Source organism: Cynara cardunculus (assembly GCF_001531365.2).
Source record: "Cynara cardunculus var. scolymus isolate 2C chromosome LG 11, CcrdV1, whole genome shotgun sequence".
In the NCBI taxonomy this organism is placed as follows: Eukaryota; Viridiplantae; Streptophyta; class Magnoliopsida; order Asterales; family Asteraceae; genus Cynara; species Cynara cardunculus.
Window position 1 is genome coordinate 3,477,474 of NC_037538.1, and position 23,077 is coordinate 3,500,550.

General features: G+C 36.1%; 1 protein-coding gene across 1 annotated transcript; it reads right to left on the reverse strand.

The window, feature by feature from the left end:
• LOC112521983 (syndetin-like) lies at nucleotides 1-21,028 on the reverse strand. The gene is made up of 25 exons (XM_025131012.1): nucleotides 20,582-21,028; nucleotides 18,662-18,829; nucleotides 17,314-17,388; nucleotides 16,102-16,180; nucleotides 14,954-15,018; nucleotides 14,687-14,776; nucleotides 13,667-13,756; nucleotides 13,457-13,543; nucleotides 12,308-12,391; nucleotides 10,129-10,248; nucleotides 9,527-9,558; nucleotides 9,298-9,430; nucleotides 7,306-7,878; nucleotides 6,208-6,749; nucleotides 6,069-6,132; nucleotides 5,834-5,936; nucleotides 5,444-5,625; nucleotides 4,609-4,734; nucleotides 3,821-3,891; nucleotides 3,058-3,120; nucleotides 2,586-2,658; nucleotides 2,235-2,354; nucleotides 2,058-2,135; nucleotides 1,878-1,928; nucleotides 1-404 (listed from the first exon to the last, which is right to left on the reverse strand). The coding sequence occupies exons 1-25, from the start codon at nucleotides 20,828-20,830 to the stop codon at nucleotides 288-290; spliced, it is 3,435 nt and encodes a 1,144-aa protein (XP_024986780.1). The 5' UTR covers nucleotides 20,831-21,028; the 3' UTR covers nucleotides 1-287.
• Nucleotides 21,029-23,077: the final 2,049 nt, after the last annotated feature.

Here is a 23,077-nt window from a genome sequence, read left to right on the forward strand (position 1 = left end):
TAATGGTGGAATTAATTCATGAAAAATGACAACTTGAAGCTGTTATATTACAAATTAGACAAGATATTGCACCTTGATTTATGGGTTCAATTCAGACACACCATATTAGCATAAAAATGGAATACATACGTAGAGAAAATGAAGCGTTTGAAAGCTAACCTCCATACAAAGCAAGGAAAAATCTTTTTAGTGTTGATGACAGGGTTGCAGGTTCGGTGTACGATTTCGCGGTCTTTGCAGTTGAAAAAGTATGAAGCAGAGTTTCTCTTCAAAAGAAATAACATTAGCTAGAAGCCACATGCTGCTTCTATTTTTTCTAGCACTTCAGATTTGGTTTTCCTTTTCCAACCTTTCATGGTGGCCACAAGGTTGATTAGCCCCATCATTTGGCTTTTCGTGTATTCCTGCAAGAGTAATGAAATATTTGCATGATTGTGCAATCAATATATGTTCGTAATGAATATGTAACATCCCAGGCTAACCGTACTAAATAGTGTCCGCTTTGTCCACACACCTGGACTCACGGTCTTTAAAAAACGCGTCTAATAGAGAAGGCATCCAGTCCCTTATAAGGCAACCTTAGCTCCCCTCTAGGATCTTACAGAATATCAGTTTGTTTGTTGAAGCAAAAAGCTCTTTCTTCAGTTTGATTGCATAAATTAGTTGCAAACCTAATGCATTCACATAAAAATCATTGCCGCTCTCCTGTCAGATATTGTGTGAGGCTAAGGGCTGTTTGGTTGGTTTTTCATTAAGTCATGTATGGATAAAGTTGTCTATGTGGATTAATCTGTCTGTATAGATTGCGAAGGTTTTTGTTTGGGAGGGTTTTTTATTAGATGGAAGGAGCCTGTTTTTTGATTGGGAAAGCCAGGTTTGGAAAAAACTTCGCTTTCTCCATAAAGCCCCCTCTAGAACCTTACTGAATAAGCAACTTTCTACATCATTAAGCCATTACCAAACAGTCATGTATAACTGACCAAATAAGTTGCAAGTCTCATTAAGCTGCTAACAAACAGGCCCTAAGAAGTGTCGGTGCTTTTACCCCCTGCCAAATCCCCATAATGGGTGCTTCATGGGGGTGTAGTGTTGACCATATCCCCCATTTGTCGACTACTTAATTTGGCTGATAGGATTTGAGGATACAAGAGGAGCAACTTTTGTTTGCAAGCCGGGGGTCTTCACGGAAACAACCTCTCTACCCCTTGGGATCGAGGTAAGGTCCTCCGTATATCTTACCCCCCAGATCCTACCTCTTTGTGGGATTTACTGTGTTTGTTTTGTTCTGTTTGGATTTATGAGGGGCGGCTTTTTAGTCTTCTATAAAAAGGTAGAGATGCAAATTCACAAATTACAAAATTAGAGATTAAGATTAAAACATAAAACTAAAACTTGTGTCTTATGCTTTGTTAGAAAGAAAGGAGGGTGGAGGCAACACAAAATTTCTCAATAGGTTTAAAATAATGAGGACACCTGGTATAAGTAAAAGCAAGCCAAGACTCAAGTCTAAGTATGCATTTGTTTAATATATTTAGCGTACAAGGGTATGCCATTTCTTTCTGCTATGGTTTAGCCCCTTAACTTTTAGAATATATGGATCTATCCCACATATAACTTTCTCAATTTCTTCTCATTTTTTAAATTTAAAAAGTATATGCAAACAACAATGCAGTGGAGACTATTTTAATATATTTAAAAGCTTGCAAAAAGTCATCTAGCATGAAATTTTATGACAGAAGTGCAGATGTAGCTATGATTGTTAGCATTTTAGTATCATGCTAATAGAATTTTATATGGTAAAGAAGTTCAAGCAATGAAATATAGTAGATTCTGTGTACAAATGATGTAGGAATTAGACTAGAACCAGACTATCTTACCGGATGAGCACAAGCCCAATGCACATATTCAGTTTCCGGAAGATAAAATGCCTGTTATAGCAGGACAGAAAGAGAAATTATTCCCCATATAACAAGAAGGTATTTCTTGAAATCTAATAATGCGGAATACCCAAATGTGTAAAAATCTTCAACCAAATCAGTTTTTGCCTCTTTGGTTACCTTGATAAAAGTTTCAACTCTTTGTAATTTCGGCTTCACATTGATGATGAGAAAATGCTGAAGGCCAGTGATTAAAACCTGAAACAAAGACCCTCATTTTTGACATACGCAAGGACAGAAATACAGAAACAGAAGACGCAAGCAGCATAATCAATGAAGTTGAAATTTAAGAAAAACCTGAAAATCCAATGACATAAGAGCTCGTCCCTCGTCAGTGCACCTCTTCACTCGCGATAGGCCTTCAACGATGGTTTCGGAAAGATTTTCAAGTCCATACCCTATTAGTTTATCTTGAACCTGAGTTTACATACATAGTTTGTAACAAAAGTTAGTATTCTTCTGGGTGAAATGCTGGTGTCTTTTATCTTTAATCCAAATGTCGATAACAGCTTAAAAGTGAGGAGATCACCACACTTTTCATGAATCAATTATTTAGCAGAGAAGATAAGAAATGGAGAACTTCAGCATAGACTTACTGGCTATACGCCAAAGAATAAAAAATACACAAGCTTTGGTGCCAGCCTTTACCTCCTGCTGAATGCCTCCATGAGCAAGCCTCGTCTTGTAGTGCTTAAATTCTCCCAACAATAGATCAACATACCTATTAACCATGATGATTTAGCCCATTGGAGAATAATTTTTTCAATCATTAAGAGGGGAGATCAGTGGGAATAGTTTCTCACGCTAATTGTAGCTCGTCCTTTTTCTCAGGGTGATTGGGGTAGATGTCTCAGGGCTTATTAGACAACATACTCATGGTTCAGGCCATTATCAATGTAATGCAAGAAAATAGATAGGGGATTATTATTTCAGTCTTAATTGCATGCAGATTCAAGAAGATGACAAGGGAAAAAAGTAAAAAAATATGATCCGTAAGAGAGTTGGCCCATAAATGTCCACTCTATCATTTATGATCAACATCTTTAACCAAGTAGTATGAGTAGGGAGATAATTATTGATATGTCTAAAGATGCCGGTGCAAAGCATAATTATTAATTACCCATTATGTTCCATTCCAAGCTCTTTAACTTCCCATTTAGCATTGGCAATTCGATCAGCATACCTGCCAAGTGATCCAGTTAAACACACAGAACTTCATATATGCTCTAATGATGGACAGAGAAAAATCATTACAAATGCAGTAATCAAAATACTATAAGAAACAGATCTATGAATGAAGATAGCATGCAATGGTAGAATAGTGGCAATCATTGTTCTAAGATCCCCTTTAGTTTGCTTTGCAGGATTGGATTGGATTTGGAGGGATTTGGAATTGAAATCCATTCCAATCCCATGTTTAGTTAAAAGGATTTCCCTATATTTGAAATCCTAGAATTTCATTGAAATCTCACTGGTGTGGTTGATATTTCAAGGGATTTCGTAGGATTTGTATATAATAATGTTTTGTAATACTCAATTAATATACAGGTAATTTAATTATTTTTATATTTATTTATAATTTTTTAATAAATTATTTATATAGAATGAAACTGAATTCCTAGAAACCATACACACCAAAAATTCCAAATCCCTCCAATTCCAAATCCTTCCATGAAATCCAATCCCTCAAAACCATTCCATCAAACCAAATGCCCCCTAAGAGAAGGATATGTATCAAGCAGCTCAGTGACATGGAATTCTGTATTGCAACATAAGTTTCCCTCAAAAGATCACATAGATTTTTCCCTGGATAATCAAATGATCAGACAATGTAGTTTATTTTATCAACAAAATGCATCCAATTGGTCCACATGGTGTCTTACCCGCTAATGTGAAGAAGTAATCTTGCGGTTGTTCTATGAATTTGCTCTACAAGATCTGGCACTGAACTGACCTGATAAAAAGCGAAAATACTTCCATTAAAGCGACCTAAAATTTGAATATTGAACAGAAACGCAAACCAAGTGGTGACGACCATCCATAAAGTACGCAAACAGTAGATCTATTTGATTACTTCTAACCGTCTTAAAGGTCGTTTCTTATAAAGGAATCAAAACATGCAAGGAAATTTTTGTGCTTTTACACTTATCCCCACCATGGTGATTCATATAGGAACTCGTATTTGTATTCAACTTAATGTTAAAAGAATTTAGCTAGTTAAGATCTTTTAAAAGTTCTAAATTCAAGTCCATGGGAAAGGAATTGGTAGTCGCAAAAAAATCCCCCCTACAAGTAATAATAAGTGCAACAGTTAACTGGATGCATGCTAACAGAGAGCGGTGCCTCATTTGTCCATATAAGAATGCATGCATTTGTTAAGGTTTGCAGAGGGATACATATTCTGAAGTAGAATATCAAGACAGAAGTACTGGAAGTTTAGTTTCAGCCCACCCCCGGGTGAGATATATTGGGCTCGTTTTGTTGTTGTTGGTAGAATAGTATTTGGCTACTTGAGCAGAGTATGTCTCAGTTTGTATGTTGCAACTTTTTCCCATTGCAACTGAAGTTTTATGCACCAAATTATAATTTGTGTCAGCTTTACATAACTAAAAAACAAGTACATCAAAATCTATCTCAAATTTTGACTCCCTATTAAGTAACTGAAGTGTACCAAATGCACATAGAAGTCTTCAATAATTGCTGCATTATTCTTCGGAAGAATTGATTGAAGATGGGCCTTAGATTTATGCAATAATCGAGCAACAAGAGTTATGGTGTCAGCTCCTGCACATCTTTCCTGCAACATAACCAAATATTGAATTTTGATAGGCTAATTAATCCAGATTCAGAAACAAAGAATTGGCAACAAAAAAAAAGTGACCAAGCAAGAAGCAGTAGAAGCACGGATCAATTTTGGAGCCTATAAAGAAAGGCAGTATAGTTTACACAGTACATTTTTATATATCCCAGATGATGATAAATCTGTACATGATATGTTCCGAACAAAGTATATTGGACCGATATAATAGATCTAACAGCTGATTGCAATTGCAAACCTTGCTTCCTAAACAGAATGTGGCACATGGTAATAGAAGCCTTCAATTTTTTAAAGCATAGGTGGGAGACCATTTATATACAACTTTTACCAAACGAGAGATGTACCTTACCATTTATACTCCTAGATTGGAGATATCTAAATAATATTTGAACTTGTAGTTTTAAAAGTCATGTTATCCTAAAACATTATTAAAATCCATATTCTAAGAGACAGCACCCTGATGTTGTATGCTTGTGTATAATTTTCTAACATCTTTGTACCTATACACCGTAAAATGATGAATTCAATGTTCATCTAAAATTTCACAGGGAAGTATAAAAACACCGGATTATTAATGATATCCCACCTCACCGTTAAGAAACACAAAGCTTTCTTTAAACATATAAAGAAAAGAAGTAGTTGTCGGCATATGAAAAAGGCATACAACAAATAACTGTATGTAAGGTACCTTGAGGCCAAAAGAGGTGTTGGGCACATGACAAAGATTCGAATTGGGTATACCATTAGGCGCAGCGTCAGTATGAGGCAATGGCATATTCAAAGACGTAGACGAAGAGGATGAAGAAGATGGGGATTTTACCCACTGATCACAATCTCTCCGTATTCTGGATAAGGCTGTTTTCAGCCGATCTGAGCACCACAAAGTAAACTCATATACACAAGAAGCATAGATCCAGAAAGGTATGTAATAGATTGTTACAGAAACTCGGTGAAAAAGAACAACGGGAGGTTAAATCAGGCAAAAGTTATGTCTTTTACTTAATATTTGGTTTCTAGAGAGAGGAAAACTTAGAAAACAGAGAGAGAAATAAGCACGGAGAAGCTAAAGTATACTCACAACCAAGAGCATCATTTAATCCTTTACCACCAGGATTGGTGTTCTGCTGCCCAAAGCTTTCAAAAACAAAATGAAAGAATATCCCAAAAAACTGGCATATCCCCTGTAAAAATTGGTTGGTTTAGACAAAGTTGTGTAAAGGCAAAAAAAGAACTTGTTTAGCATAGTAAGAATAAAGATGCAAAGACAACTAAGAAAACGTGAAAAGATATTATGCTATCACATAAGAACGTACCTTAAAAAACTCAACATTGACTATGTCTAATCTTTGCATTAACCTTGCATATTTATCCATCAGCCTATTGTATGAAAATAATATTCAGTATAGTGCACTCAGAACACTTACTATCCAAGAGTCTGGAGAAATAACTAACCTTAGGACACATATTGAAGATCCTGTGTGTGCTTCCATCTCTTCGTCACTCCATGGTGAAGAGTGATTTCTTGAACGGTTGGGCTTTGAAATCCGGCTAGGTAGTTGGCTGTCCTCATCAATAAAATCTGCATGGAGATCTTCATTTTCATCTTCAAGATCAACGTGGCCATTGCTATGGTTTGCATCACTGTTAAGTGATGAATTGTTCTTGTGAGATGCCTCATTAAAATTTTCATTGGGTTCTTCTGAGACTGCTGATGCAGCACGTGGAGAAAAATCATCAAACTCCTTGGAAGCAATTTTTGGATCAAATGGATTTCCACTACTAATCCAGTGGGAAAACCCACTCTGATTGGGGATAGTTTTCACTTTCACCAAATCTGCTGATTTTTGGGACTGCAACTCTCTTGAAGTGGAGGAGGTAGCAGATTGAAGAATTAACGCAGCTCCATCACCAACAAGGCCTGCAAAACTAACTACCTGGATTGTCTCTTGCGGCATCGTGAACCAACTCTCTTTTTCCAAAACCATTTTTAGAGCCTGAAAGATAAGCAATGATCTAATCATTCACGATTCACATGCTTCAGCAAAATTAATATTCAATATTAGAGACCAAAATACATATGATGATGTCCTCATTAACACTGAAGACCTATTGCTAAATCGACTAAGCTCTATTAAGAAGAAAATTTCCAAATTAAATAGTAATGCAGACTATTAGTAAACATAAAAAGAACTTGAATAGAAGTCCTCCATTGTCAAAGTTACTCATTTCACATATATTTATGACGATTTTCTAATTTTTTCATATAACCTACTGAATCACAAATGATTTCTTAGAGCTCATTTAATTCGTTTAGTTCAGCTTAGGCTTCCATATCCTGTCACTATTTTTCGCAAAACCCAACGAAGATATTCCTTAAGGCTCCTTTAATCCATAAGATCACTTAAATGTGGCAGAAAACTCTTAAGAATTAATCTCTATATAATGCAATACACATTATTTCTTTTTCTTTCTCGTCTATTTCCTGACAGGCGACAATAACATATCAATGAACTGTTAATTAGTATGTGCAGGCTGTATATGCCAACTTACATATATATTTTGCCGGTGAAAAGATGTATAGTAACATTCACAAATAGCTTTCACTCTCATTCTAAATTCAACAGCATCAGCCCCACAGAAAGATTCACCGGCTAAGATGAAGGTATTGAGATCTTCATAATTTTTCAAAAACTGATGAATGCTAGTAGAACCAACTGCATCGGAAGAAAGCAATACTGACACACGGCTCGCTGTAAGTTGCCAAAGATTCCTGCGACCCCTCTGTAATGTTTGTGAAACAAATGTGGTGGCATCATTCCGGAGTTGAAACCAAGAGGATCCACTGCTTGAAGCTCCAGTCCCATCATCCCTCGATTCTGAACCAGAAGGATCATGCGTGATGTTGTTGATTCCATTAGCGTCAGATAAGGTGGTGGCAGATGTTGTAGGCTCCTCCGACGAAGCTAAATTGGGCACTTGGCCCGACGGTTCAGAGAGAGAACCATCATCTGCCTTGAGACTAGAACAGTTTTGTGATGATGGATCAGCATGTTGGACATCCTCAGAAGAACCAGTCCCTTCATATCCTTCCTGCATAGCAGGTGATAAACGGTCCAACGGAACCTGTGACAGAGAAATAGAAGAGAATATAGTCTCGAAACAGCTGGACCCTAAATGAGATTAAGATTGCTACTTTATTACAGGAAAATATGATGTAAAAAATCCTTGAACCTGTAGTAGGAGAGGACCATCAACCAATGCAGAACCAATACTAGCTTAGTGTTGACACAATTTATATGAAGTAATGATACACAAAAAAAGTTGGATGAAATCAAAATCTAATAATTACCAAAATGATCTCAGTAAATACTTGATTATAGCCCAACGTCACAAAAATAACCTCAGGCTTTTGATCCATTGTCACAGCCCAACTACCGAAAATCATGATTGGAACATCTTTAGCCCCATGTGCAGACTCGTGACAAGAAACTCTCATTGTAGCTAGTGAAGCAACTGTGGATGCTGAGGCTAGATCAGTAACTCAATAATTTCTCAAACTAGTTAGGCAGGCTTAAACATGGTTCTATTTTCTGCTTCTACCACACTAATACAAATCTCCACTTGTTACAGGAGTTATGAGGCACAGAATATAATTGGATGTAACGTGTCAAATGTTGACGTAATTTAATATACAGAATACTGAATCGTCCAAGCTAATATTTACGTTTCACATAGCTTCGAGAGTAATACCATATAACATATACGATGACAATTAATGAAACCACAACCTAAAAATTCCCCAACTGACAACCTATACAAACTCAGATGACCATGCTATATATGATGGGTTATACATTTAAACAAGTAAAAGAAAAAAAAAAGCATTGGAGATCACTGAATATTATTACAATTTTCTTCTTCATAACTCATAAGCAGCTTAGGATTGTCTGGGCTTGATCTATGGTCCTTCTGTACCATGACTAAAGCCATAAGGAGACTCTCTGCATAAAGACATATGAACCAGAAAAGACAGAAGCGTAAGAGTCCCAAAAATGGGAACCGATTCAGCAAGATCCCTCATTGAGCATGCCCAGCCAGAGGCAACTTGCATTAAATGCACTGTTAGGTTCAAATACAAGGGCCTATGAGCATACTCAACCAGGCACTAAGATAAGACATTAAAATCATGTCCAAGAGCACAGCTTAGCTACAAGAACTGCACATATTTTTTTCCTGAAAAAGTAAGGAGCTGCTCAAGCCAACACAAGCACGTGCACGAAAGAGAGTTTTGAGGATTAGCAATCCTCAAAAGGCACAAATAATGAGTAGTTAAATGAAGGACAATAACTAAAAAGTGAAACCATGAAAGAAAAGGAACCTGAAAACTAACGTGAACATCTCAACTAACCAGTCTATCAATCGCCCACAAGGCCACAACCACCAACCACAGTAATGCATCAAAGAGAATTAATCCTTGGGTAGGAGTAATATAGACCCAAGTTAATAGTAAATCAAGAAAGCAACAGAAACTATGACTTATACCTTATTATCCGAATTGAAATTCATGATTGCATGATACGAGCACATCAAGTCGAAGAGGACAGCTAGTGTTGCCAACAAACACTCCCTAAACTTGGATTCAGGTACCCGTGTGCATAGATCACTATATGTAAGCCTAATATGCAAACACAAAGATAGCTGAATAACAAATGTAAAACAAAGACAGTTTATATATACCAAACAATTGATGAAAATACAAATAAAATGATACCTGGTGCTTTGAATTTCAGCAGCTTCTAGATCCTGCACTTTCAAGTAGTCATAGCAGTGTTAGTTAATTATCCATGAGATGGATATAGCTATTAAATAACAAATGATTGACATGGTTATATTGGTTACGCCTAGTGCACTGGCAAAAGATCTGGTTAAGTACCCTAAGGTATTAACTATGATCAAGAAATAAGCCACCACACTGTCCCAAGGTTAAGTATGTCTCAGTCCACCCTAAGAACATCCTTGATTATCATATGACAAAAAGGCAATGTCTTATCTATATGAACTCCAAAGATTTCCGCAAACATCATCTCACTAGTAAGGTACAGAAAATGTGTTGCTCAATTTGGCGAACTGGAATGACAAATGCTTCATGCCATCTGAGATCTTACAAATGCATAAGCAACAAAGTATTGATGCATGTAAAAATCCATTAATGTATAAGAGAGGAAAAAGGTTATTTTTGATAAGTGTCTTATGTCTACTATGCTTATATTTGATCATGCAAGTGCGTACGTAATCATGGATGCATTCCCTTTCTGTGTGGTATCTTATCTTCTTTCTCTTTTGCTCTCCACTAACTGGTAAAAAAAATTGTACCTCCAGCACAATATTCTTCAGTACCGCATGGGTTTCAGATATAACTTCCTGCATAAAGAAGCTTTGTATCTTTTCAGCAAGACCAGAAACATCACCAATCAATGCATAAGCATCAACCACCTGTAAATATCACAACATATTCCTTATTACGGAAGTGAGAATACAGAATAACACAAATTGAAAGTAAAATGGGTACCAAGAAGGAGCTTTTTTACAATCTAAAGTTTGACAATGTAACGCAGAATTGTTTGTGATTCATGGATATACCAGTAAGAACTGCATGAAATGTCAAACACAAAAACCAGACAATCCAAAATGGTAGCTCATGCAGGACACAGTATGCATTATAAAATCTCATTATTGGCAAGAAACTTAGTTTATGAATTGTTTGATACACCATATATATACTACATATACATATAAGTTAATGATATATTGTTTGATACACCACATATATACTACATATAGAAATATGTATATAAGCTAATGATATATTGTTGGATATATATACTACATATACATACAGAAATAAAATGACTGAAATACATCCCATGTGATGTATGACAACATAGAGAAGGTAATAGAGAGGTGAAACCGAGAAAATTGGAAGAGATGATGAATGCCCTCACTAAGAGTTGCTAGGGAAAGCACATCACACGATCAAATAGCAATCCTCTACACTAAACAATAGGGGAGTTGCATCGATACATGTAAAAGGAGAGAATATTCTGGAAGTCTGGACCTCTTAGAACTAGGAAACACAATCCTAATCACCTACTACCACTAGAAGTACTAAAACAAATATAAAGAAAATATGGAATTGAATTCTTTACTAAACTAGGATCACTACATAATTTCTCAAATATCTTCAGTGAACTCATCCAGAGTTTTGATCATGGTGAAGGAAAAAAAACAAGGACTTTCAAAGATGTGACTAGCATGAGAGTACAAAACTCTGTTTGCCATGTGCCCCCAAATTTATGGTTGGGCCAGATGGTGTTGATGTTTTACACAATATTAGCTAATATCTACAGCTCAAGCCAGAAGCAAGATCACCTCCAAAGAACCATTATTAGTTACAACTTGCAAGTTTTATCTAATTTTTAATTCCTAAACATGACGTGCAAACATTTACTAAAAAATTAAATGTGCATGGCACAATGAAACAAACTCATCAAGGAATGATAGGAAAGAAGAAAAAGAAATACCCCAAATGGGCAATGGCTAAGGTGTGCCTAAGAGATCATCTGGACCTAGGGGCCACTGCAACTCGGGGCATGTTTACTACTCTAGCAACTATTAATGTTGGACAGAGAGACTATAAAACCAATATATTTTAACACCATACGTCTGCAAGAATGTCACTTATAACTCGGTGCATGAACCCCAGCTCAAGGCTACTAGAATTTCTACCCATCTCATTATGACCTTGGTAAACAAGACCATATACCCAATTACCCATCTTAGTACCTAGCTCAATGGTTATAGTCACCTCCCATGATGCAAGAGTTATGAAGATGACAATAAGACTGAAGGATAATCCGGTGCAAACTGTATATGGTTCCCACCACTGTGGGATTTGTGAGAATATCATGGACGAAGCCTTCAACATCAAAGCAAGAAGCTGTTTACATGATCAAACCCATGACTTTTAGGTCAGAGTAGCGCGACATATTGTGCCAAAGCCCCACTGGAAAGAAAATTCCTGATGTAAAACTTGACCAGTTCAACTGATCTGTGTTTCAGCATCAATGCCAAATGTGACTTAGGGGATGTTTGGCAGTTGTTGAATGATTTGGTGCAGAATGATTAAGTGGTCAAAATGATTATGAGACTCTAATGATATATTGCAAAATAAAATATAATTGTTTGGTAATTGTTTACAATGAAATTAGGGCACAGAATGGTTAAGGGAGGCCCATGATACAAAATCATTCAGATGGTTTTAGAACCATTAAGAGACAGACTTTTTTATGTCAAACAAGATTTACCCCTTCACGATTCAGAGACTGCCTCTTAATGGAACTATTAAGAGGTAAACAAACAACCCCTTAATCTTAAGAAACTCCAATCAGTAAAAGAAGGCAGTATATCATATATGATCATATAAGAAAATTAACTATCTTTTGGACCCCATGAAAGAATAGAAAACATCATATCAATAAATCAATGTACTCACTGTTATGAAGCTTGTTTCTTTGAAGTCTCTGCACACTCCCAATAGAAGTGAATCCAATTTCTGTAGAGCTTTTCCCAGCCAGATCTGCATTAAGAAGAATAAATGCCTACATCAGAGTGTAGTTTGATATTTTACACCATTGGAGGAAATCATAATGGGATAATTCCAGTTATGGACGAAACTAGAACAGAAAAGATGTATATAACAAAAAATAGGTCAGGTTATCATATCCTAGCAAAGATGAAGAGTCTTGGAACAAAAGCAAAAAGGAAATAGGATCATAAGTATTTCTTCCAGACAACGATGTTTAGGCCATCCTAGCCATTTGAACCAAACCCCAGCACATTAATAAGAAAAAGACCAGTAACCAAGCTGATGCATGAATTTGCATTGCTGGCCTGAGTGAGAGATCAGAACTCTCTTTAAATTGTACAACAAGTCAACAACCAGAGCTAACTCTATGTAGCGCAAACCACCACCTGACTAAAACTATTCAGTGAAATTACAGTCACATACAAGATTGTATCCAGTTCCAGAATCACTAGTACCAAACTTTCAAAAATGCAGTGCAATATATAGTTATTAATAACATCTAGTTGTTGAACTGCATGAAACTGATTGACCTAATGATTATCACATCACAATAAACCCAACTCAACAACGTCGTATTCTAAACCTTCTACCTTTTTCCTTTGAGTAAAAAGTGAACATGTTAATTTGCATTCTCTATTTGCCCCTTGTCACTAAATATTAGTTTACCCGGAGGAGCGATGCGATACGGATATCATCACGACCTCTCGTTTGGAATGTCTTTACTCAAAGACCACTCTTTTTCATGTAACAATGGAGGAGTTCCTACATATTACTCTTAGATTATCTTGTGCCTTCTTAAATCAGATATTTTAACTTTTTTGCCATGCTTACCTTAACAAAACAATGGCATGCAAGTGAATAATTGACCATCTTCACTATGCAACCCTTATGTAAACTTATTTCTGAACAAAGCAATTTTTCTCACTCTCAATTGCTTAAGATGCCTACAACCAGGCACCCCTGCAGATCAACAAGCCACCAGTTCATGTAACCCAGTTGCCAGGTTGATTTCTCATCCCAGAAATAGCAGCTACGCTACAACAAGGAGATTATTACCTCCACACCACGACTCATCTCTTGTATGACTAAAAGCTCTGAGAAACCATCCAGAAGCTGAAGATACTCAGACAACACCTGGAATGCCTGTGGAATGAACCAGTCTAACATAAAGCTGCACTCTTGAATAGAGAGATATGTATGCATAATATTCTACACTTAGCAAAAGAATTGGCTCAATTGTCATAATATAGAAAAGCAGTTTCAGACCTTAAAGAAGTTCCCTTCGTCGACATGGATTTCAATTTCTACTTGCATGTCATGTGCATGACGAAGCTCTGCTAAAACTGGGAGTATGTCCTGCAATTTTTTTGTGGGGTGTGGATATACAGTTAGTCATCTTAAAACAATTCCCTCTCCACATTAGCTTCAAAAAACAATGGAGAGAAGCACAAGATCAACTCCAATGTCACATCATCTTCAACCCCCCAACTTTCTAACAAACTTCAGTTTGTTACTAATTTTCATTTTTACATAGTTTCCACATATGAACACATGAAGATTGCAACAACAAATAGCACTATATCCACATAAGCTGAGAGACCTTCACACACAAACACAAGCCTACTAAAACTCAGCATTGAATGTAAACCAATTTAATTACACTTTACCTGCTTATTTGAAAAAATATATGCAGGGGATTCTTATTATTCAAGAAACTGAAGGGTATGTAACTATAACGAAGGAATAAAGTGCACTATAAGATGATAAATGAGAATTGTTGCCTTTCTTTTTGTTTCTGGAAATTTTTCCTCCTTTTTCATGTAAGGTAGGAATCTTGTTCCCATAACTGATGTGTTAATACGAACTTTTTCTATCAAAAAGGGTAGTCTTCATTTTGTTAGAGAACTTCCACTGGGAGCAAAGATGGCTTAAATTGCTGGTGCATACATGAATAAAAATTCAGATTGTGACCAAATATATCTGCAGATATTTTTTAACACCAGCTATAAATAGATTTACACCACAAAAACATTCAAACTACCACCCTATCAATATGGTTAGATTAATTTTCAAGACAAATTGATTCAAATCAACCAGTTTTTTACTTTGGGAACTTTCTGATCAACAACCTATACCATGCATAGAATCCAGGAACCATTCTAGAACCACCTAGGTTGCATGCCATTTGTTGCTTTCACCAAAATCTAGCTTATACGAAGAATACATGTAGGCTGATTAATATAAGCAGAAATAATATTTTTAAGGGTCTCAGAGGATGGGCAATACCAGAAGAGCTTGCTTCCTTCTAGAATTTCTGTTAACAATAAGATCCCTTGACACCTCATTCCTTGAAGAAGTTAAATGTCTCCGTCCATTCTGCAAGTATAAATGAACACGCATAACAAGTTCTGAGACAAAAAAAATCCTACCTTAATCACATACTGAATTATATAGCTATACTACTTCCAAGCTCCAGGTCCCTTAAGCTTATCTGCTTATGGCTCAATTAAATCAGGTTAAGGTGGATAAATCTAAACACCATCACCTGCTTACCATGCATATGACATTTGCAACCTTCATGTCTTTCTCCAACTCTTTTACTAAATGCATCCCTTTCACTGAAAAAATATAACTATTAGCATCTCCTTTTGATTTTTCTGACGCAGTTAACAGCTATCCATAAAATCCAACATCCGTTACATATTCGGATCGGCATTGGAAGATGGATCCCACAATACACATTTCAACTACCAGAAGAAAGGAATAGAGTAATACAGGCAAACAGAACATCACTAGCATGTGTCTCCAGGATACATATATCAATATGAAACAACAAAGTCGTCATATAAGATGGTAGTTAGATGAGTCCTGTATTGTTCAGTTCTATACTAGCCAAACCAAACACACTCAATATATCTCATTCAGAAGTAGCTTAGGGGAGGATGTACACAGACCTTCTATTCCAAGGGGCAAGAAGTAGAGATGTTTTCATGAAGCTTGAGAAAAGGTTCAAACTGTAACCTAGTTAACAGGTTAATTTTCTATGTCTAGATAATTTCAGACAAGCACATCATTAATGGACTTTGGGATCTTCTAAACCTAACCTGGAACAGTCATAAACCACTTATTGTATTCAACTGCTAAACCATAATAACAAACTAAATGCACTTCTGTAGATGGGCAGGTTCAAACGAGAAGCTAAACATTTTGCGAGAAGGCGAGAAGTTTCAATCTCATATATGATTACACACACGATACACAAGCTTAATCATATATGATTAAACACATGTTGCATTGACAACTCATAGACGCTTAATCATATATGATTAAACACACCCAAAGGAGTGTAATCATATATGATATTGAAACTTCTCTCCTTCTCACAAAATGTGTAACTTCTCGCATGATCCTTCTTCTATATATATATATATATATATATATATATATATATATATATATAGAGAGAGAGAGAGAGAGAGAGAGAGTGTGTGTGTGTGTGAGTGAGTGTGTGTGTGTGTGTGTGTGCGCGCGCACGCGTGAAAGATAGAGATACCCTAATCCAATTGACACCAAAGACTTGCGACTTGCAAGAAATGATAAGAACTAACTATGATGCGAATCATTTTCTGGCTAGATTATGAAGAACAACACACCAATGTTATAATAAACAACAGGTGAATTTAATTTGGAATTTATCTTACCCATTACTTCATGGTGCTCCATCACTTGGCGCGACAGATTTTCCGTTACTTTATCCAGCTGTAATAACCTAAGAGCAGCCTATAAACAACAAATTCCAGATTCAAATAATAAACATCAACAAATCTAAATACATGGCAAAGTAGAAAACCAATACGCACACTTGAACAGATCCCTGGATCCTTTTCTCTTCCACGGCGATAGATTGCTCTCGGAAAGAAAAGATCAAAACAGATTTTTCTACTAATCAAACAACAAATTTTTTTCAACACGAAAATTACAACCAGACATCATACACATGCAACATGGCAAAAGGAGTGAGAGAATGGGGATGGAAGAGAACCCGAGTAGTTTGTTCCTCGAACATGCAAATTTAAATAATAGGTGCTTCATCATTTGGCAAGAGAAATTTTATGTTACTTGTCAAGTTGTATAATCTAAGAGCAGCATATAAAACAACATATTGCAGAACCTAACCAAACGAGTATATCCCACTCAGAGGTGGGACTACGGGATGTATGCAGACTTGTCCTTACTCCAAAGAATAAAGCAGATGTTTCCGTGAAAATCCCCTGATTTCGGAATAGTGGGAAAAAAAACTTGATATGAGACTTTCAGAAAGTTCGTCAAAAAGTTTAAAGAGTTTGAGGGGAAAAAAGAATTAAAAAGTGGACCCTGAGACCAGAAAGAACTATACAACTTTTTCTTAACAGAACTAACTATAAGGCTAGAAGATATTAAGCAACAACATAAAAACATAAGTAGTTTCTCTCTTTATATATATATATATATATATATATATATATATATATATACATATATATATATATATCACACTCACACACAGAATGCTCAGAAAGAAATATTACAATGTTATTAGGTAAAACGAGTATACATGTTTTCATTAATCATGTGGGTTTTTCTGAGATGTGCATGGTACAACCACGGTACCAAACATCATAGTAATTAAATATGCCATATGTATTTGAGGATGAGGTTGCAGGAAGGGGGAAGATAGAGTTTGGAAGGGGAGAATCCATTTTTAGCAAATATAAACATGCTAAAGATAAGAACAACAAGATGCATTCAAATCCCAACCAGTTCCAAAAGCTCAACCAAAATTAGATGAATGTAGTACGGCCCATGGAAAAATGAACAGAATATTTAATTGCCAAACAGGAACCAGAACTTGAGGAAATAAATCATAATATTACCTTCCCTTCGAAATACGTGAGCTCATTTTCTTCAGATGGAAGATTCTCTAAAGTGTGCCGAACGGGGTCAAACATCTACGCACATAAATTCAGCAGCTCTTAGCAAATGTGGCACGTTTATATAAGTTGGGATGATGCATTGTTTACATGCTTATCTAAGAAGCAAAACTCGTATAAATTTTAGTTCGGTGCTCCTCCCCACCCCACCCTCAAACCTAAGGATGAACAAATGAATAAGTAAATAAAGACAATACAGAAAAATAGAAACAATCAAACAACCAATCTTTTATCAAAACTAGTGTGGGTGGGCTAGGAACAATTTTATAGTAATTGAACAAGAATCAAAACTAAATGTCACTGAAGCAACTTGAAGCGAAAGAATGATAAATTACGCTCACATCATAACCATTTGAAACGAATAGTGGAGATCCAAATAACAGAAGATCAGCTAAATCTTTTGAGAATGGTTAGAACTCAGCAATCTTCTGCGATGGAATGATTTTTTGACACAAAGGGTAAACAAGCTTATGAGATTTATCCATATCAGACCAAAGATATATGGAGTGAGCAGCATCTTCACTATGTGACTGACATTTTACCTTTTGGATTCTACTCCTGCCACACTAGTACCAAGTCTATGTAAGTTCTAATAAGTTCTTTTTTTATGTTGGAGAAGATGCAATGTGAGTACTAACTACAAGGTATGCTTAGAAGGCAATGCCATGCTGCTTTATTGAGAGTATGCCCATCCTTGAGTACAATATTGAAAGCGTTATTGGGAATAAAGAATGTCAACTGATCGTTTTTTCTTCCTAAGATAATAGCCACCATGATATTATATAAGGGATTCCCCTTTCTCCTTCTTCTATGCATTGAGGACATAAAGTAAGCGTCATTAAAGGTTAAGCTGCAAAAAGCAGCTTTGGTTTTGCCACAATACATCACTCACTTTGTGGCCTTAAGAAATCCAGAGCTTCAAGACTATGTTAACCATCTCATGTATCTCCTATTTAAGGTCATGTCATTTAAACCTTGAACCTTGCAATTTGGTGTTGAGAATGTACATTTACATATCTTGCAAACTTGTGCCACTTTGGCCAGTTGACAGCCTCTATATTCTCCAAACACCTAAACTGACACCAATTTGCATGATTATTGATATACACTGCAAATATATAGCATGCCTGAAATCTTGGATAATAGAGAGTGTGTATATTTCCCAACAAGTGATATGTACTAAATAATCTATTTATATAGCATTTTTTTACGTGGTACCAACGAGAAGACAGTACAGAATATGCTTTGACCACCCTGAAATGAAAATTTACAAATCCCAAAGATGTTAAACCTCTTCATAAAATTCTTCTTCAAGCTCCTCCACTACTTGGCCACGGGATGTGCTTCCATATATTGAACTCAGTTCTTCAGAACTTGAAGAGAGACTTTGCCTATGATGTGGAGGGATTGAAGCAAGTGCACGAGCAATAGTTGCTGCAGTTGCAGCCCGTGCTGGAATCTGAAAGAAAAATATTTTGCATCTGATCATGTTGCAAAGACCTATTGGGACAGCAACATAAATATTTCATCAAGCAGCTAATTCAATGACCGTATGTTTTAGACATTATTACATCATATCGTGACCAGTAGTTTCCAGATTATTTGCTAAAGCAGCAGTTGAGTAAAATAGTTATCAAACTTGCAAACAGGAAAGAAGTAAAAGGCAATAATATAGGTTTCTAGAGATAGATAACTTTTCTAATCACAGAAGAATAAAATCAGCTTATAGAAAAAGCCTACATTGAACATGCCAAGAAAACCACTTACTCTGGCACTAAACATTGATCGGCTGGTGGAAGCTATTTAAAGCTAAGTTGCTTGAGTAAAGCAAATAAAAGAATAAGAATCGGACCTCTGCCAGCATACTAGAGTTAGAAGTGAATCTAGTGCCTGCAGGCTGTACTTTGTACTACTGAAAGAGTATGTTTTGCTCAAAGTTGATTACAGTCTACCAAGCTGATTTAGTGTCTTCACTAAGTGGGCTTGGAACCTCTCTGTTTCCCTTACTCTTCTTCTTACGACTTGATTCATATAAAGACTTTTATAGGGTTCCTTGACTTGTTTGGAATCAATTCTCATTACAAACAAAGTACTCCATCTCCATCCCATCGAAATTGCAAAGTTTGACTCCACGCAGGATCTAGGGTAACAAATAGAAATTGTTGCATTCTCATGGGAAGGAGCAAGTCATATTTATTCTTGAAAAAGTATCTAGGCCAACAAATTTGACTAGCTAATAGAGTCGTGAACATATTGACTTCTTCCATGGGTCAGACCTTAACAGCTTCTTGGACCCTGTAGCTATTACCTTTTATATAAGATGCCATGTCCTCTTTCTGGAAAAGAGTCAAAGGACCCCAAGAGGAGAAGGTCATGAAAAATGCAATGTTGCTGAAATGAAAGGTCGCAACAACTAATATAGAAAATGTATCTGTGCTTTCAATTATCAAAATGAGTCTTATGGTTCTATACACTCAATGCATGTTTGCTTGTCTTTATCAAATCATGGTATGGTACATCATATTAAGCCTAACTACAAAACGGCTTCTTTAAGCCTGTGTGATAATTCGTACATTCTAATATCTAATCCCCAACATACTCCACTCCATGGTGATCTGTCTCTGTCTCTGTTAAGTTGTATATTAAGACTCCATCTATTAAGTGCATATACGTCCATTTCTCATCTCCATTTTTGTGGTTTCCATCTCCATTGTCATCACAACATAGAATGGGACCTACGAAATGAAATCAAGAGGTGAACTAAGGATATATGTGGGTTTAAACCCAAACAAAATAATTGCACCAAAACCTAGTTATTGTGAAAATTCAAGAGGTGAACTAAGGATATATGTGGGTTCAAACCCAAACAAAATAATTGCACTATAACCTAGTTGTGAAAATGCTACTACTTTATGCAACTCTTATGGAGTAAATTAGTTTTGCAATAATACAATGCAAGTGCCGTTTCAAAAAAAAAAAATACAATGCAAGTATAACAAGACGATCACCATTAAATGTGAGGAACGTTTGCAAAGTAACTCAAGTAACTAACGAATGTTACAGCACATTATGATTAAAATTTATAACGTTGAGGTTTGAGCTACTCTCCTGATAAACAGATCAACTCATACAACAAAATCCAAAACTGAGTGATCTGAAAGTGTTCTGCATAAGAAATGTGTGTAAATAAGCACTACAACTTTTCAATTACCTCGGGGCGTTCGGACGTAGAAGGGAGAAGACTGATGGATCTCGCGGAGCGGACTGAACTGAGAAATTTCTCACCAACCTTTGACAAATCCATCTCACCACCGCTATCAACGGCACCTCCTTGAGAGAAGAGAAGCGAACCCAATAACCAAACCCTGGAAAGCTCGAAACCCACAGGACTCACATTGACATGATTGAAAGCAATTGGAATCAACGCCAAAGGTGATGCTGGAAAATTACTTGGCTGCATTTCAAATCGGGGTTCTCAGGTGAGATTGAAACCCCATCTGAGATCGGTGATGGTTGAGGGTTTAGAGAAGTGTGTGTGAGAGAGGGATCAAAGTTCTGTCGGGGTTACTGTGTGTGATTTGTAGAAACTGTTAATTGTTTGGTTTTCGCACATCTCCGAGTCTGACAAACTAAGTTGACCTTCATGTCTCTGCCATTCCCCTGCATTGCCATGCCTTCTTCCACCCCCTGTCTTAAAAAGAAAAATAAAAGAAAATTACAAAACATATATATATATATATATAAAAACGAAAACAATAACCAAATAATACAACACCAATAACATGGTTAAATCATGTGTAAAATCACATATAACTTTATACCAACGGTTAATACAGGAGTGTGCAGGCGATGTGAAAGTCAAGTGACCCACATGTGATTTTCCTTATTGTTCGAAAAAACCCGTCGCAACAATCATCATGATATTATATATGATATAGAAATTTGTTGCCATAAGTCACGCCTAGGAAAACGCATGACCTCGTTGTGGCTTCCAAGACTTGAGGCTTGCCCTCACCGTCACTCTACAGCACGCTTCACGCTATTTAGAACTTGGATTTTAAAATATATAAAAAACATTTAACTGAAGTTCGGTTGCAAAAAGTGAATTTGAAATATAAACCATCACACTCAGTTTTATATATGTTCAAATTCTTATCGAGATTTTTGAACCTATACAAGCACTATTATCATTGATCGAGCTTGAATCAAACTTCTTTTTATCATGCATTTTTATTGGTAGATATTTCTTAATCATTTATATTTGCTTTTTATTAAATATATTGCTAATGTATATTTTTGGCCTTCTAACAAATTTCAAATGGAAAGCATGCATTAAGAAAACTCCTATGCTCTTGGTGATTGTATTATTTAGTAATAATACCTATAATATATCGTGTGACATCCTATAAACTATATATTTTCATACTATTAACGGGTGTTACGTTAAATAAGTACATAGTTTCAAGTTAAATAATCACTAAAACATTTCATTAAAGTACGGGATTCATAATGCCAAACACACTTTGTTATTGAGAGAGGCTCGGATTGATAGCTTAATTTCATATTCGAAATAGAGAAATGCCGTTTTGCTTGTCTTCTGTCAAAGCTTTCCACCCAAGGCGACTTTAATATTGAACGCATTTTCTAACTTTCACTAAAATATAAACACTATATTGAATGGTTAATCAATCTCTACACTTCATATTTCCATCAATTGACATAATCAATGTCTCTAATTGACTTTACTAGGCTGATAACCGATAACTGATAATGATAAACCATTTACCTGTAATGTTTCGATCATTTGGATAAGGGTATGGATATGTTTTTTTATTGAATACCCGTTTACCTGATATTTTTGTTCATTGTCCGTTATATATGTATATATAGGCGAATGATTGTGTAAAAAAATATGGTGATAAACGTTATAAGACATTTGACATTAGTGTTGACATTTAATTATGATTAATCAAATGGTGAATAACTCTTCTTACATTCCTTCTCACCGGAACCCAATTATATATATATATATATATTGTAACACCCTGAAATTCTCTTCCCCGCCGTCTCCAATCGTCCTTTTAGCGTCAAGTTTCCTCTCTTTTCCGTTACGAGGTATTTTTATACTTTCTCATATTCTTGAACTTTATATATATATATATATATATATAAATATATATGCGCATATGGATATACTTATGTAGTTTTTATAAATGGATTTTGGCACTTTTAGTTGTGTATCTAGTTTGAATATAAGGGAAATCCTTCACTTTTACATTTATATTTATTACTAAGGCTTGAGGTTAATTGAGGAATATAAAAATGAAAAAAAAAAAAAAGAAAGAGGGGGGGGGGGGTATTACCTGTGGTACTATAACCCATACCCTATCCACCCATTCTTAGATTGACACCTTATTTTTATTTGGAGGTCCTTACCTGCTGATGGGCTGTCATGAGAAGATTCAGATAAGAAGCATGGCCTAAAACCCACCTAACTCACCTGCAACCTCACGAGAAACCTCAGTTTAGCTTCTTCCACATACTCCTTGTTGCACCTGCGCCTCCAACCTCGACCACCGACGCTCCGGCCATTTGTTCAGCTCCGAACAGCCACCAATCTGTGCTGCCTCGCTGTGTCTTCACCCTCGTCGGCAGCAGCAGCAGACTGCAGCGAACAGCAACCAATCTGTGCTGCCTCGCTGTGTCT